Source organism: Salvelinus alpinus, chromosome 36 (genome assembly GCF_045679555.1).
Source record: "Salvelinus alpinus chromosome 36, SLU_Salpinus.1, whole genome shotgun sequence".
Classification (NCBI taxonomy): Eukaryota; Metazoa; Chordata; class Actinopteri; order Salmoniformes; family Salmonidae; genus Salvelinus; species Salvelinus alpinus.
The window spans coordinates 12,146,355-12,161,097 of NC_092121.1; the positions used below are offsets into that span (position 1 = coordinate 12,146,355).

Below are 14,743 nucleotides of genomic sequence, written 5' to 3' on the forward strand. Positions count from 1 at the left end.
CTAGAACCATATGTCAAAGCCTCCTGGATTTATTCCAATGCTAACTTCCTGTAGTTGACCACATCTGTTTCTTACCCACACTGACGTTGTATGTGATTGTCTCCCTCCTCAGGGCTATGCTGGGAACAACTGTGAGATGAGCATGTCATGTCAGGAGTTGTCTTGCTATAATGGAGGTAGTTGTGCTCTGACCACGCGGGGCTCCCGCTGTACCTGCCTAACAGGCTACGCCGGGCCCCAGTGCCAGCACCGTAGTAACGAGGGCTGCTCCTCCCAGCCGTGCCGCAACGGAGGCCTCTGCACCGAGGAGACCAGCTTCCCCTTCTTCCTCTGCCAGTGTGCCCAAGGCTGGACGGGCAAGCGCTGCGAGCAGGGCAGCACCAGGCTGGTAGAGCCCCCTCTGCCGCCCGCCTGCCCCCTGGCTGACTGCCACAGCAAGGCCAACGACGGTGTCTGCGACAAGGAGTGCAACACATTCCCCTGCCGCTGGGACGGGGGCGACTGCTCGCTGGCGGTGAACCCGTGGGCGCGCTGCACCGACCCGCGCTGCTGGCGTGTCTTCAACAACAGCCAGTGTGACGAGTCGTGCAACAACGCCGACTGCCTCTACGACAACTTTGACTGCAAGAACAAGGAGAAAATCTGCAAGTAAGTACTCCACCGCCTGCATTCTGTTCTGGACTCTCATTCTTTCATCTTACCCTCTATATGAAATCCTCTAAGCTGATCTCTGTAACTCTCTGTCTCCACCAGTCCCATCTACGAGGCGTACTGCATCGACCACTACGCTGACGGCCGCTGTGACCAGGGCTGTAACTCAGAGGAGTGTGGCTGGGACGGTCTGGACTGTGCAGGGAAGGTTCCAGAGAACCTGGCCGACGGGGTGCTGGTCCTGGTGGTCCTGCTACCCCCGGACGAACTCGTGAATACGGCCCCTGCCTTCCTGCAGAAGCTCAGCGCCATCCTGAGAACCACCCTGCGCATCCGCCTGGACCACAACGGAGAGCCCATGATCCATCCGTACACCGGCCGAGAGGCGCGCATCAAACGAGAGCTGCAGCCCCACCAGGAGGTCATTGGGTCCATAGTGTACCTGGAGATAGACAACCGTCTGTGTTCCCAGCGGTCTGACGACTGTTTCCCGTCGGCAGACAGCGCAGCAGACTACCTGGGAGCCCTGTCAGCCGTGGAGATGCTCCACTTCCCCTTTCCCATCAAAGAAGTCCGCGGTGAGCAGAAACCCACTGACACTATACCAGGATACAGAGATAACGTTACAAACATGTATATACATGTCATTTCTCCATCAAATACTGTAACCACAGCTCGTATACTAAAGTCCTTGTTATAACATGTAGGTGAGAAGGTCCCGGTCCCTGTAGACATGCCAGTGTGGGGCAAGCTGATGCTGGTGGGCATGGCAGCCCTGTTCCTATTGGTCATCCTGGTGGTGGGCGTGCTGATTGGCCGCAGGAAGAGAGAACACAGCACCCTGTGGTTCCCCGAGGGCTTCTTCCCCAAGAAGGAACCCAGCAGCAACAAGAACCGCAGGGAACCCTTAGGCCAGGATGCACTGGGCATGAAGTGAGTAACCACACTGTTGTGTCCTCAGTACACTTCCAGCACTCCTATGGTGACTCCAAATCAATGTATCTGCTCCACTATGGTAGTGTGACTGTGTGTTACCTGTCTCTCTCCAGATACATGCCTAAGACGGTGGAGGAGTCTCTGCTTGGCGACCACAGTGACTCGTGGATCGACACAGACTGCCCCGAGGCCAAGAGACTGAAGGTTGAGGAGCCCAGCATCCTGTCAGACAGTGAAGACACTGTAGACTGTAGACAGTGGACCCAGCACCACCTAGCGGCTGCAGACATCCGCATGCCCCCCTCCATGGCCCTCACCCCGCCCCAGGGAGAGTTCGACCAGGACTGCATGGACGTCAACGTCCGAGGACCTGGTCAGTATTGAAATGAACCACATGGAGCGTTGTTGTGTCATGTGCAGTGTTGTATGTGTCTGGACTGGAATCCTTGAGGCTGTAGTATATCCTTTAAAAACGGCTCCTCCTGATTCGTATTCCCGGTGTTTATTGTTAGTTGCTACGTTTGATCTCTTTGATCTGTTCCTGTCTGTTGTGTTTTGATTGACACATTGACTGACCCTTCGCCTCTCCCGTCCTTCTCCCCTTCAGACGGTTTCACCCCTCTGATGCTGGCGTCGTTCTGCGGAGGCGGTCTGGAGCCCGAGCTCCCCGAGGAGGAGGAGTCAGAGGAGTGTTCCGCCAACATCATCTCTGACCTCATCTACCAGGGCGCCACATTGGCCGCCCAAACGGACCGCACCGGAGAGACCGCCCTTCACCTGGCTGCTCGCTACGCCCGCGCTGACGCCGCCAAGCGGCTGTTGGACGCCGGGGCCGACGCCAACGCGCAGGACAACACAGGGCGCACGCCGCTACACGCCGCCGTGGCAGCTGACGCCCAGGGGGTCTTCCAGGTAAACATACCTTTCAGATGCTTAATGTTTAAGTTATATCTTCACATTTACTCAATGTATTCCTCAGTGTTTCTATACACAGTATTACACATGTAAGACTTGACTTTGCTACTTCTTACGGTTGCCCACTTGCTGAGTAGACTGTTGTGTCATCTGCCAGACTGACATGTTATTTCTCCCTGTCTGTCCTGGTTAGATTCTGATCCGAACCCGGGCTACAGACCTGGACTCTCGTATGTACGACGGCTCCACTGCCCTGATCCTGGCTGCCCGCCTGGCCGTAGAGGGCATGGTGGAGGAACTCATCACCTGCCATGCAGACATCAACGCTGTCGACGAACTGGGTACGTGATTGGCTAAACTAGTGTGTGAGTGTGTGTGTTGAAGAGAGAGTTGATGCAGTTGAATGGTGATGCTGTGTTTCGTGGTAAGAGGTAGGATGAGTAACAACAGTGTGTGTTCCTCCCATCCCAGGTAAATCTGCTCTGCACTGGGCAGCTGCTGTCAACAACGTGGAGGCCACCATGGCCCTGCTGAAGCACGGAGCCAACAAAGACATGCAGGACCTCAAGGTACACACAGCCCTCCACCTATATCTACAACTGTCAGCTCCCCACAGTCATACAGTCTTGAATATATAGAGATATTGAGGAGCCAACATGTCTAATTCTCTCAGCTTACTCTCTCTCTCTCTCTGTATATTAGGAGGAGACGCCTCTCTTCCTGGCGGCGCGTGAGGGTAGTTGTGAGGCGGTCAAGGTCCTCCTGGCCCACTTCGCCAACAGGGAGATAACCGACCATATGGACCGTCTGCCACGGGACATCGCCCAGGAGAGAATGCACCATGACATCGTTCAGCTGCTGGATGAGTACAACACAGTGAGGAGCCCCCAGGGCCACGGAGGGGCCCCACACTACCTGGCCGGGGGACACACCCTGTCCCCCCTCATGTGCCCCCCCAGTGCCTTCATGCCCGGCCTGAAGAACACCCCCCAGGGGAAGAAGAGTCGCCGCCCCGGGGCAAAGGGTTCAGGTCTGGGAGGGCAGCATGCCCAGAACCTCAAGGATTCAGCTAAGGCCCGCAACAAGAAGCTGACCCTGGACATGCAGAGCGCCCTGCTGGAGAGCTCGGTCACCCTGTCCCCCGTCGACTCCCTGGACTCCCCCCGCGGAGGGGCCAACAACGCCGGCTACATCACCAACCCCTGCTCCCCGGTCGCCATGTCCTCCTCGGGGCTCTTCCACTCCTCCATGTCGGTGCCCAGCACTCCCATGGTGCACAGCAGCATGATGGACGGCTCTGGCCCCTTCGCTGTGTCTCTGGCCCAGCTCAACGACCTGGGAGATGGAGGCATGTCCATGCAGGGCCGCGTGTCCATGGCCAGCCAGGTCAACCAGGGCCCCCACGGCTACATGCTCAATGCCGGCCAGCTGGGGCTCAACATGGGCCTGGTGAGCCCTGTCAGCGTGCCCTTCGACTGGCACAGCCGCATGCCCTCCTCCTCCCAGTGCGGGGGACAGGTGGTGAACCTGGTCCACAGCAGCCAGGCGGGCATGCACCCTCAGAGCCCCATGCAGCAGCAGCAGAACAGCCTCATGATGCAGCAGCACCAGCAGCACCAGCAGAACCTGTACCGCAGCGCCCAGCAGGCCATGCTGCAGCCCACGCCTGTCATCGCCAGCACGCCCATCTCCCACAGCCCCGTCAAGCTGCCCTCCATCGCAGAGCAGCAACAGCAGCTCCACAACCACTCCATGGCCAGCCAGCAGAGCCTCCGCATGGGCACCTCCTCCCCACCCACCCCCCAGACGACACAGCCCCCTCCAGCCTTCTTCCAGCAGCAGCAGCAGCAGCCTCCTCAGCCCCAGCCAGCCACTCAACCCACCTCTCCACAGGCCTCCCAGGCCCCTCCTCCCCAGGCCAGTGGCAGCACTGCAGGCTTGGAGGACTACCCCACCCCGCCCTCCCAGCACAGCTACCCCTCCACCCTGGATGCCACCCCCAAGCATTACCTCCGCCTGTCCAGCGAGCATCCCTACCTGACCCCCTCCCCAGAGTCGCCCGAGCCCTGGTCCAGCCCCTCCCCCCACTGTGTGTCTGATTGGTCAGACTCCACCCCCAGCCCGGCGGTGGCCGGTCCTGCCCAAACCCAGATCCCCCATGTCCAGGAGTCCAACGGCAAGATGCAGGTGTTTGCATGAGCCCCCAAGGCACCTGGTTAACACCTGGTTAACACCTGGTTAACAGAGTCCTGCCTGGGGGAGAGGAGAGGAGACGACTGGCTGTAAAGGCCTGTGTCTGGAGTTTATGCGTCAGCCTGGTTCCAAGATTTCCATTGGATTTGGATTGACTGTGTTTTATCACGAGGACCGTCTGCTAGTGTTGTTTGCAGAGAAAGAGTAAAGGGAAATGTGTTGTCTGGATATAAAAGAACAGACAATTTAATGAAGTAAGACTTATTCTGTCACAGATGGACTTGTTTTTTTATTATTATAAAAAGTATATGAAGAAAACTAAGTCTTTCATTTCAAAGACTTAGGGATGCTCTCCTGAAAAACTAACAAACTTTTTAAAAAGTAGATAAAATAAAGACAAAAGCAACAATGTTGAAGGGAATTCCTTTATTTTTATTTATTGTTTTTGTTTTGTTTCTCAGAACTGCCCTTTCAGGTGTTTTCTCAGCCTCATTCTGTCCTGCCCTCTCACACAGTGTTTCACACTCTCCTGTTACATGGAACACATGTCTTGGGCTCACCTGAGGCCAGTGGTGTTACAAGGAAAACGACTAGTGATTCAGTCACTCACTCTCCACCCAGCCCACCACCACCACCAGTGTCTAACACTCTGTAGGCAGATCAACATGGAGTTCAGACAGGAAGAGGAAGAGATCTCACCTCTCGACTGATGTTATTTATTTAGGCCAACAGGTAAAACGATCAGATTGGCTTGGGAACAAATATGTACTCTTTTAAGTTGGCTGTCATTAGTGATATTATGTTCTGATTTGATGAACTAGGGAAAAAAGGAACTGATTACATTCCGTAGAAGTATTATGTGTAAGAATGTAGAATGATGGGCGTCTCTGAAGCACTTGACGGGACAAAGCGTTGGGAGGGTGATCGTGAGGTGGGGTTCTGACACACATTCATTACAGTACGTTCATTGGCCAGTGTTCAGTCAGACAGACAACTCAACAAAAACATTGATGTGTTAAACTTTCAACTTCCCATTGACTTAAGCCACGTTCTCCCCCAGGCCGTCTGCGTGTCAGTCCCAGGCATGGCTCGAGTCATCCTAGTCATTAGTCTCATTGGTCCTGGTCTAAAGGGTTTGCCCCCCAGTCTGCCATCACTACTTCAGTCATGCAGCCTGTTTTCACTCATTCATTCAGATGAGGGCATTATTATGCCAATTCTAAAATCAGCTAGTCACTGCCCTTTAGTTTTGTTTTAACTCAGTTATGTGTTGTTGTTTTTTTATATACTGTATATGTGTTGACACCATGGTTACCTTTTTGAACATCTCCTCGGTGTACCAAGCTATGTTTACCGGCTGCTATTCCTTTACCACTAACCTGCAAACATTCCTGCATGTTGCCTGTCAGTGTGATAGCATGTTTTTGACTGCTTCTATTCTATTCTTTGACCCCTGGTCCTGTTTTTGTGTAGCCTGAGTCCCACATCTGCTTGTGCTCTCTTGCCGACTCCATTGCTGTCATTGTCATGCGTGCAAGACCGCACACATAGATCTGGGACTCAGGCTAGCTGTCGTGTTGGCCAATAGAAGCACATTCTCTTGTGGTTCCATTGGTAATTGAGGTGTTGGTATGTTCTCCTGCGGTTCAGTTACGGATAAGTCTGTGTACTGATTCCAACTCTGGTGCGCTCCAGTCGTGGTCAGTCAGTCGGTCAGTGTGAGGGCGTGGCTGGTGGGTTGGGACTGTTAGTGCTCTGTCACTCCTCAGGGAGGTGCTATTCTATAGCATGCATAGGAGCGATCCCCTGCACTAGCCACGGAGAGGACATTGACATAAGACGTGGAAGGAGAGAACACTACTATGTAGTGCTGCGCCCCCCTACGGTAGCTCTTTACTATGGATGTCACTCCCCAGGGATCCAACTAACCCTCACAACCAGACCACTGCTGCTCCCTGGATAGGATACTTACTACTGGGAAAGCCAATCAGATCCTCCTCCCCTGTTCGATTTCATTACTATGTTTCCTTCACTGGTCCAAGCCTGTTCACTATAACCAGCTACAGTACAGTCAGACCTGGGAGGTTTCTGGGTTGGACTGATACTAGGTTCAGATTCCAGTTCAGGGTTCATTTAGTGAAGTGTTTATTTGTTCTCCTTTGATTTCCTTTCCTGGCGACACTACTATGCTCTGTCTGTACATTTCAGATATCCCAACTTCTGTCTGTAAATAATGTTTGTCCTGGGTAGATTTACTTGTTTAAGATGCATCTTATGTTTCTAAAAATGATTATGTACTAAAAAGGACAAAAAGAAAATGTACTTCCTTTTAGGATTATTGTGAAAATTGAGGATGTGACTGATATTTTATTGGTCTTGTATTATTAGAAGTCATAGATATTTTCTATCATTATTATTAATTTCTATACTTGTTTAAAAGTAGTTTAAAAATCACTGTACATAAAAAACCGTTCCACATTGTTTCTTTCTACAGACAAAAGTTGTAAAGTAAGTCACTTCTAATAAAAACTGTAGGGAACTACATTTCTGTGTATCTTTTTGCATTCATCATATTTTCACACATTTATATTTGACTTATAATGTTTTAATTATTAAGTATTGCATGTGAATAGAGCAAATCGTTTCAAATGTAGAATATGTTGACTGCCGTTTTAGTGGATGGTTAAAGGCATCGCTATGGTCTTCCTGAGTTTCCCTGGATTTAGAGCAGCCTTAGCATTTCTGGGTCAGCGGTATTGACAGTGCTTCTTGAGTACGTTGTTACGGCGCTGAGAGTTTTGAGTTCGTGCCCATGTCGGCTGGAATTTCCACTCTGTCGTAATTGCAGTGGGTTTCCACTCTGTCACAATTGCACAAAAGTAAATGAGTCTACAAGGAGGGACAGGCATGTTCTTTAAATGGTATAAAACTGAACTTCCAAAGTCCTTGCTATTCATCATTTTCCTCCAGTTCAACCTTACTCTTGGAGCGAGGAAGGATCACAACTTTGGACAACTTCCCTAAGGTCATTTAATCCTATCAGAGAAATAATGAAGGTGAGATTGGTTACCTCGAATAGGGGGTGGGGGATTACTATTCTATAATAATCTTTAAGTTAAAGTTGACATTTATTGCAGGCTTTGGATGTGCTCATTCTACTACTCCCAGTGGCAGTCAATACTCTACCATACGATATCATGCCAGTGGATTGTGCTGATGTGTATAGAAGGGGCTTTGGACACAGTGGAGTGTACACCATCTACCCTGCAGGAACAACCTCCCCCATCCAGGTCTACTGTGACATGGGCTGTGAGGACCAACCTGGGGGGGGGAAATGGACAGTGTGTACAGTGACTAGACCTTTTGTTTATAGTCTTTTGAGCTTCAAGTTTGTTTCACTACCACTACCTCAGGGCTCAATCCATGTTGTTGTTTGCGCAATTAACATTTGAAGTAGAGAATGTTATCAACCCGGAGAGATGGATAAAAATTCCTCTTGTGTAGAACATCTCATAGTGGAAAATCTCTAAATGCCCCTCTATTCCAGGTGATCCAGAAGAGAAAGGATGGGACAGTGAACTTTTACCGTGGATGGGACCAATACAGGAGTGGGTTTGGGCAGGCATCCGGAGAGTACTGGTTAGGTAAGAGCATGACGCACTGGACACATTTGAAATGTCTATGCTGAGATACGAAATGCATTAAATGTCTGTTCATGTGTATTATTACTATCTTTAGTACTCACCTCTTGTCATGTTTTCCACCAACACCTTGTGCTCTCCCTCAGGCCTAGAAAACATCCATCTCCTCACTCAGAGGAAGAAGTATGAGTTGAGGGTGGACCTGGAGGACTTCGAAGGGGCTAAAGTCCACGTCCAGTACTCCTCCTTCTCTGTCGACTCTGAGCATGAAGGATACAAGCTGCATTTTAGTGGCTTCAAAGATGGAGGTGCTGGTGAGTCTAAAGAACATTTCAATTTCTCCTCCTTTCCTGTGAAATAACAGTATTACAAATCTGAAAGGACTACTTGGTCGATACAGTATGAAGAAAGTTATACTGTGAATGGAAATGTGGAACATTCCCTTCTGCATTTCAGGAAAATCTATGGATGAACACAATGGGCAGAAGTTCTCCACCTTCGATAAAGACCAGGACACTCATGTTTCAAACTGTGCTAAATCATATCTAGGAGGATGGTGGTATGGAGAATGCCACAGTGTCAATGCCAACGGGGTATATCTGTGGGGCGACTCAATCTATGGTATTGGTATCAACTGGGTGACTTGGAAAGGTTATAAATACTCTTTAAAAGCCATTGCAATGAAGATAAGGCCAGTGGAATAAGTTCAGAACCTCTCACACTCACACTTTACATTAAAATATTACCTTTCAAATTATGAAAATATTTGGAAAGCCACTGAAGTTAAAACATTTTAAAGCTAATAAATTGAAGGGAAAAATGTTTTGCCTCGTTTTATTGAAGTGTTGCCAGTCTTACCATAAACCTTCTGTTAAAATACAGTAGTAACGCACTAATATCCTCTAAAAGCTGAAGGAACAGTTGAAGCAGTCCAGATTGGTCTGAGACACACTGAGCCCTTAGTCCGTACAGCTAGGTTACTGGGTTTGATTAGAGGCCCACAAACATCCGTCCTTAACTTGTCAAAGTCTCATCTTTGTTGAGCACAGTCATTGATAGTTTAAGGAGTGGTTATGAATGTTCATAAGGAAGGGTGTTGGTCTGAGGCGTGAGTCTTTTACTAAGGATCTATCAGGAAGGTCTCAACAGTACTCTTTTGTTGTTTCTATACACAAACATGACTAGCAGAGAAGAGAAGGGGGCTTGTGCACTGCAGACTAGAGAGTCACTCAATGACTCACGCCTTCTGCTCTCTCTATTCCCCTATCTCTCCTCACCAGGTTATTCACTCTGTCTCTCCAATCTTCTGCTCTCTCTATCCCCCTATCTCTCCTCACCAGGTTATTCACTCTGTCTCTCCAACCTTCTGCTCTCTCTATCCCCCTATCTCTCCTCACCAGGTTATTCACTCTGTCTCTCCAACCTTCTGCTCTCTCTATCCCCACATCTCTCCTCACCAGGTTATTCACTCTGTCTCTCCAACCTTCTGCTCTCTCTATCCCCCCATCTCTCCTCACCAGGTTATTCACTCTGTCTCTCCAACCTTCTGCTCTCTCTATCCCCCTATCTCTCCTCACCAGGTTATTCACTCTGTCTCTCCAACCTTCTGCTCTCTCTATCCCCCCATCTCTCCTCACCAGGTTATTCACTCTGTCTCTCCAACATTCTGCTCTCTTTATCCCCCTATCTCTCCTCACCAGGTTATTCACTCTGTCTCTCCAACCTTCTGCTCTCTCTATCCCCCCATCTCTCCTCACCAGGTTATTCACTCTGTCTCTCCAACCTTCTGCTCTCTCTATCCCCCCATCTCTCCTCACCAGGTTATTCACTCTGTCTCTCCAACCTTCTGCTCTCTCTATCCCCCTATCTCTCCTCACCAGGTTATTCACTCTGTCTCTCCAACCTTCTGCTCTCACTATCCCCCTATCTCTCCTCACCAGGTTATTCACTCTGTCTCTCCAACCTTCTGCTCTCTCTATCCCCCCATCTCTCCTCACCAGGTTATTCACTCTGTCTCTCCAACATTCTGCTCTCTTTATCCCCCTATCTCTCCTCACCAGGTTATTCACTCTGTCTCTCCAACCTTCTGCTCTCTCTATCCCCCCATCTCTCCTCACCAGGTTATTCACTCTGTCTCTCCAACCTTCTGCTCTCTCTATCCCCCCATCTCTCCTCACCAGGTTATTCACTCTGTCTCTCCAACCTTCTGCTCTCTCTATCCCCCTATCTCTCCTCACCAGGTTATTCACTCTGTCTCTCCAACCTTCTGCTCTCTCTATCCCCCTATCTCTCCTCACCAGGTTATTCACTCTGTCTCTCCAACCTTCTGCTCTCACTATCCCCCTATCTCTCCTCACCAGGTTATTCACTCTGTCTCTCCAACCTTCTGCTCTCACTATCCCCCTATCTCTCCTCACCAGGTTATTCACTCTGTCTCTCCAACATTCTGCTCTCTCTATCCCCCTATCTCTCCTCACCAGGTTATTCACTCTGTCTCTCCAACATTCTGCTCTCTCTATCCCCCTATCTCTCCTCACCAGGTTATTCACTCTGTCTCTCCAACATTCTGCTCTCTCTATCCCCCTATCTCTCCTCACCAGGTTATTCACTCTGTCTCTCCAACATTCTGCTCTCTCTATCCCCCTATCTCTCCTCACCATGTTATTCACTCTGTCTCTCCAACCTTCTGCTCTCTCTATCCCCCTATCTCTCCTCACCAGGTTATTCACTCTGTCTCTCCAACATTCTGCTCTCTCTATCCCCCTATCTCTCCTCACCAGGTTATTCACTCTGTCTCTCCAACCTTCTGCTCTCTCTATCCCCCTATCTCTCCTCACCAGGTTATTCACTCTGTCTCTCCAACCTTCTGCTCTCACTATCCCCCTATCTCTCCTCACCAGGTTATTCACTCTGTCTCTCCAACATTCTGCTCTCTCTATCCCCCTATCTCTCCTCACCAGGTTATTCACTCTGTCTCTCCAACCTTCTGCTCTCACTATCCCCCTATCTCTCCTCACCAGGTTATTCACTCTGTCTCTCCAACCTTCTGCTCTCACTATCCCCCTATCTCTCCTCACCAGGTTATTCACTCTGTCTCTCCAACCTTCTGCTCTCACTATCCCCCTATCTCTCCTCACCAGGTTATTCACTCTGTCTCTCCAACATTCTGCTCAATTGGAGCTCTTTCCCGTCCTCTTCTGCAACATGCGCAGCAGCCCCAGACTGGCAGTGAATAGAGTGTCGCGCTTGAATAGCAGCTTATAGAAGGTGTCATGGGGTAGACGACCGGTAGGGTCTGCGTGCTTCAGGGCAGTCATGGGCATGTACACACGGTTGGTCTGGTGGCGAAAGGGAGGCTCCTTCGCTGTGATCAGTTGAAGTGTTTGCTGCAAGAGAGTAGAGTAGAGCGATAAGTATATTCTGTTTAACATTTAGCCACCAAAGGATGAGATGTTGAGACTGAATACCAAATAATACTAGGATAGTAGTCACAAAATATAAGATATACATAACAGAGTGTTACCTCTGCTATTTCCTCAGGTGTCTGTGCGAGAGAGTTGAACACCTTCCTAGAGTAGGGCAGGTAGATCTCACGGAAGATCCTAGCAGTCTCCTCGTCTGCCCCCGCGAGGTCCATCTTCTCAGCGTCCTCGTAGACCTTCCTCTCAAACTCTGTCCCCACCGGACCAGGCTCCACCAGAGTCATCCTCAGAGTGGAAGGACAGATGGACAGAGGCAGGACCTCCTTCACCAGCCGCACCAAGCCAAAGAAGTTGGTGTCGAAGAGCCCCTGCATGTCAGACATACTTTGGCACTCCAACGGCCCAATCATGCCTACACCTGCGTTACTCACTGAGGGAGACAGATACTGCCATGTCACACCCTGTTCACTTATTATGGATGACAATGTGTTATCACTCATGGTGTACTGTATACAGTACAAGTGAGTTTATATTGGAGTGTGGTTCAAGTTTTTATCATGCCGCGTGCACTAGTACAGTGAAATGCCAAAAATGCCGTAAATGCCAACAATGCAGTAATCAATATCAGAAGTACTATAAGATTTTTTTTAAAGTCAAGTAGAACAAAAATGCACAAAAAATTTAAATAACAAGAACACAAGAAAGTAAGTAGGCTGTATACAGGGCCAGTAGGCTGTAGGCTATACAGGGTAAGTTCCAGGGGCAGTAGGCTGTATACAGGGTCAGTTCCTAGGTCAGTGCCAAAACCATATTTACAATGTGCAGGGATACTGGAGAGTTAGGGTTAGATATGTGTAGGGGTAAGGTGACTAGGGGTAAGGTATCAGGACATTTGATAAACAGAGTAGCAGCAGCATATATGATTATTGCATGTGCGTGCGAGCGCGCATGCGTGGAAGCCTAATATTCACCGAGTACATCCACCCGTCTGTCTTGCAGGCTGTCCACACACTCTCTGATGGTGTCTTCACAGCAGGCATCCAGCTGTCTGATCTCCAGGGATCTGTTCAGGGTGTCCCCAGCCACTCTCTCCAGGGGTTCCCGCTTCTCTAGGTCCCTCATGGTGGCAACCACTGCCTCACACAGACACACTGCAAGTTAACAACCCTTGCATTGCATCTCAACTGATGGGGTTGAGCGTGTCAAACTGTCAATTTTATTTATGAAAACCACAATGTTTTACAATCAAGGGTTCAGTGCCTCTCTGACCTTTGAATCCCTTCTCCTTGGCCAGTCGTACAGCCACAGCCATCCCGATCCCAGAGGAACAGCCTGTCACCAGCACCCTCCTGGTTCCCATGGATACCTCACAGCAGCTACAGTTGCTCCTGATTGAAACTGGGTTCTCTGCAACTCTCCCAGAGTCCTTTGCAGTTGGAATGCATGGACCTTAGTGACCAGTCAACCTTGCGGCCACGGACAGTGTGTGAAGCAGGTGCTTTGTTATAAGATTAGAAGGCTAATCCTATGTGTCTATCCTGGGAACGCATTGGCTCCATAGACGGGTTGGCTATTTAGCAACAAAACCGACACGTGCGCAACTATGGGGCAAAACTGACGTGGTTGGCTTTTGTTGACAACATGTAAACTATATTTCGTTTACAATATTTGTTGAAAACATAAATCAATTTGCAGTTGTTGTCTCTCAAATACATCGTTACAGTTGTTGGTTAGCTAGCTAGCGAATTTGAGCCATATTAGCATTGACATGAAATCAATCAAAACACCTCAAAACAAGAGATGGTATAAAGAACAAGATGAAACGAGCCACTTCCGATTCCCCACATGGCAGTTTCTTGCCAGCTTTGCTAGCAATCTGGCCATCCAGAATCACAACAACACGCCACATGGAAGCGCGCACATCGTTTTCGTGACATTGTCAGCTAACCCATCTATGCTGTACAGCCTTACCGATTAGTACAACGGGTCTGTGGGGTCGCTGCTTGCCCCACTTCATTCAGATGTCAGTAGCCTGCTGATGACTTAATTTCACTCTAAAGGGTAAGGTTCATTATATGGAAGGCGATGTGGATTTCAGTAACAAAGCCTCCCCTCAGGCCCCTAAATTAATTTCAATCACTTAAGTATTTTTGCTGGGCTTTACAAATGCAAATTATTTAATGACAACGGGTCTGCACCTCTTTACAAATCTAAATACATTTCTAATATAAATATTTAAGTACATAGCATACACACATGTTACCCATGATGATACATTACATCATATTATAAACTGGGTGGTTCAAGCCCTGAACGCTGATTGGCTGACAGCGGAAAGTTATGCCAGTTCTGGTCAGCCTAAAAGGCTACAACACAAAGTTGAAGAAGTTGCCAGCTGCGTTGCTTGCAATGACAACAAAAAAGGTTGCTTGATGCTGCTATCTGAAATGCCGCTTGTGCCGGTTAATACAGCTACAGCAGGCTATAGTTACAGCCGTCATAAATGGCTATAGTCTACCGGTATACTAACCTGTAGTGTGGGAAATAGTGCGCAGTTCTACGGTGCAGGTATATATCCCACGTATATGTGTAATCTAATACAGATATATTTAGAGCAACGTCTAAACATGTAGGTTATTCTAACCAACGCTAAAGCATAACGACGACCGAGCAGCCGCTAGCCCGATGACCTTACTGGGTCATGTCATTTTGCAAACTGTGGCTGCTCTAGTGGGAGTTGTAGTTCTTCGTCGGCAATTTACATTAGGTTTTAAATCGTTGGTTTAGGAGAAGGGGCTGGTGATTCCGTGATTCAGTTCGCTTAGGTGTGACAGAGTGGAGGGGACGGTGTGGGTTGTGCTACATTCGTTAAAGAGGGGATGGCATACAGAGTATTGGAGATACAGGAATTGCAATGTGTAGGAGGAATACGAATACAGTTGAAATCGGAAGTTTACATACACTTTGGTTGGAGTCATTAAAACT

At 49.1% G+C, this 14,743-nt stretch overlaps 3 protein-coding genes across 4 annotated transcripts in view; 2 read left to right on the top strand and 1 right to left on the bottom strand.

Annotated features, from left to right (window-relative positions):
- Positions 1-7,239, top strand: part of LOC139565147 (neurogenic locus notch homolog protein 3-like) — a 43,479-nt gene extending 36,240 nt beyond the window's left edge. Inside the window, exons 20-27 of the mRNA XM_071385259.1 lie at positions 113-648; positions 754-1,229; positions 1,359-1,584; positions 1,701-1,960; positions 2,195-2,499; positions 2,696-2,843; positions 2,974-3,071; positions 3,205-7,239. Of these exons, the coding sequence (XP_071241360.1) occupies positions 113-648; positions 754-1,229; positions 1,359-1,584; positions 1,701-1,960; positions 2,195-2,499; positions 2,696-2,843; positions 2,974-3,071; positions 3,205-4,701 (3,546 nt within the window). The 3' untranslated portion in view covers positions 4,702-7,239. The remainder of the gene's footprint in view (positions 1-112; positions 649-753; positions 1,230-1,358; positions 1,585-1,700; positions 1,961-2,194; positions 2,500-2,695; positions 2,844-2,973; positions 3,072-3,204) is intronic.
- A 360-nt stretch (positions 7,240-7,599) lies between these two features.
- Positions 7,600-9,158, top strand: LOC139565164 (microfibril-associated glycoprotein 4-like). 2 transcript variants are annotated; one of them, XM_071385301.1, is made up of 5 exons: positions 7,600-7,751; positions 7,833-8,036; positions 8,243-8,339; positions 8,483-8,650; positions 8,793-9,158. In XM_071385301.1, exons 1-5 carry the CDS (start codon positions 7,746-7,748, stop codon positions 9,038-9,040), a joined length of 723 nt encoding a protein of 240 aa, XP_071241402.1. In that variant the 5' UTR covers positions 7,600-7,745; the 3' UTR covers positions 9,041-9,158. The 2 variants fall into 2 exon arrangements, with proteins under 2 accessions (XP_071241402.1, XP_071241403.1); XM_071385302.1 differs by lacking the exon at positions 7,833-8,036 and having other exon boundaries at positions 7,630-7,751.
- On the bottom strand, positions 9,154-14,502 carry LOC139565161 (retinol dehydrogenase 8-like). Its single transcript, XM_071385298.1, has 5 exons — positions 14,289-14,502; positions 13,028-13,184; positions 12,730-12,891; positions 11,860-12,188; positions 9,154-11,722 (listed from the first exon to the last, which is right to left on the bottom strand). The coding sequence occupies exons 2-5, from the start codon at positions 13,116-13,118 to the stop codon at positions 11,507-11,509; spliced, it is 798 nt and encodes a 265-aa protein (XP_071241399.1). The 5' UTR covers positions 13,119-13,184; positions 14,289-14,502; the 3' UTR covers positions 9,154-11,506.
- Positions 14,503-14,743: the final 241 nt, after the last annotated feature.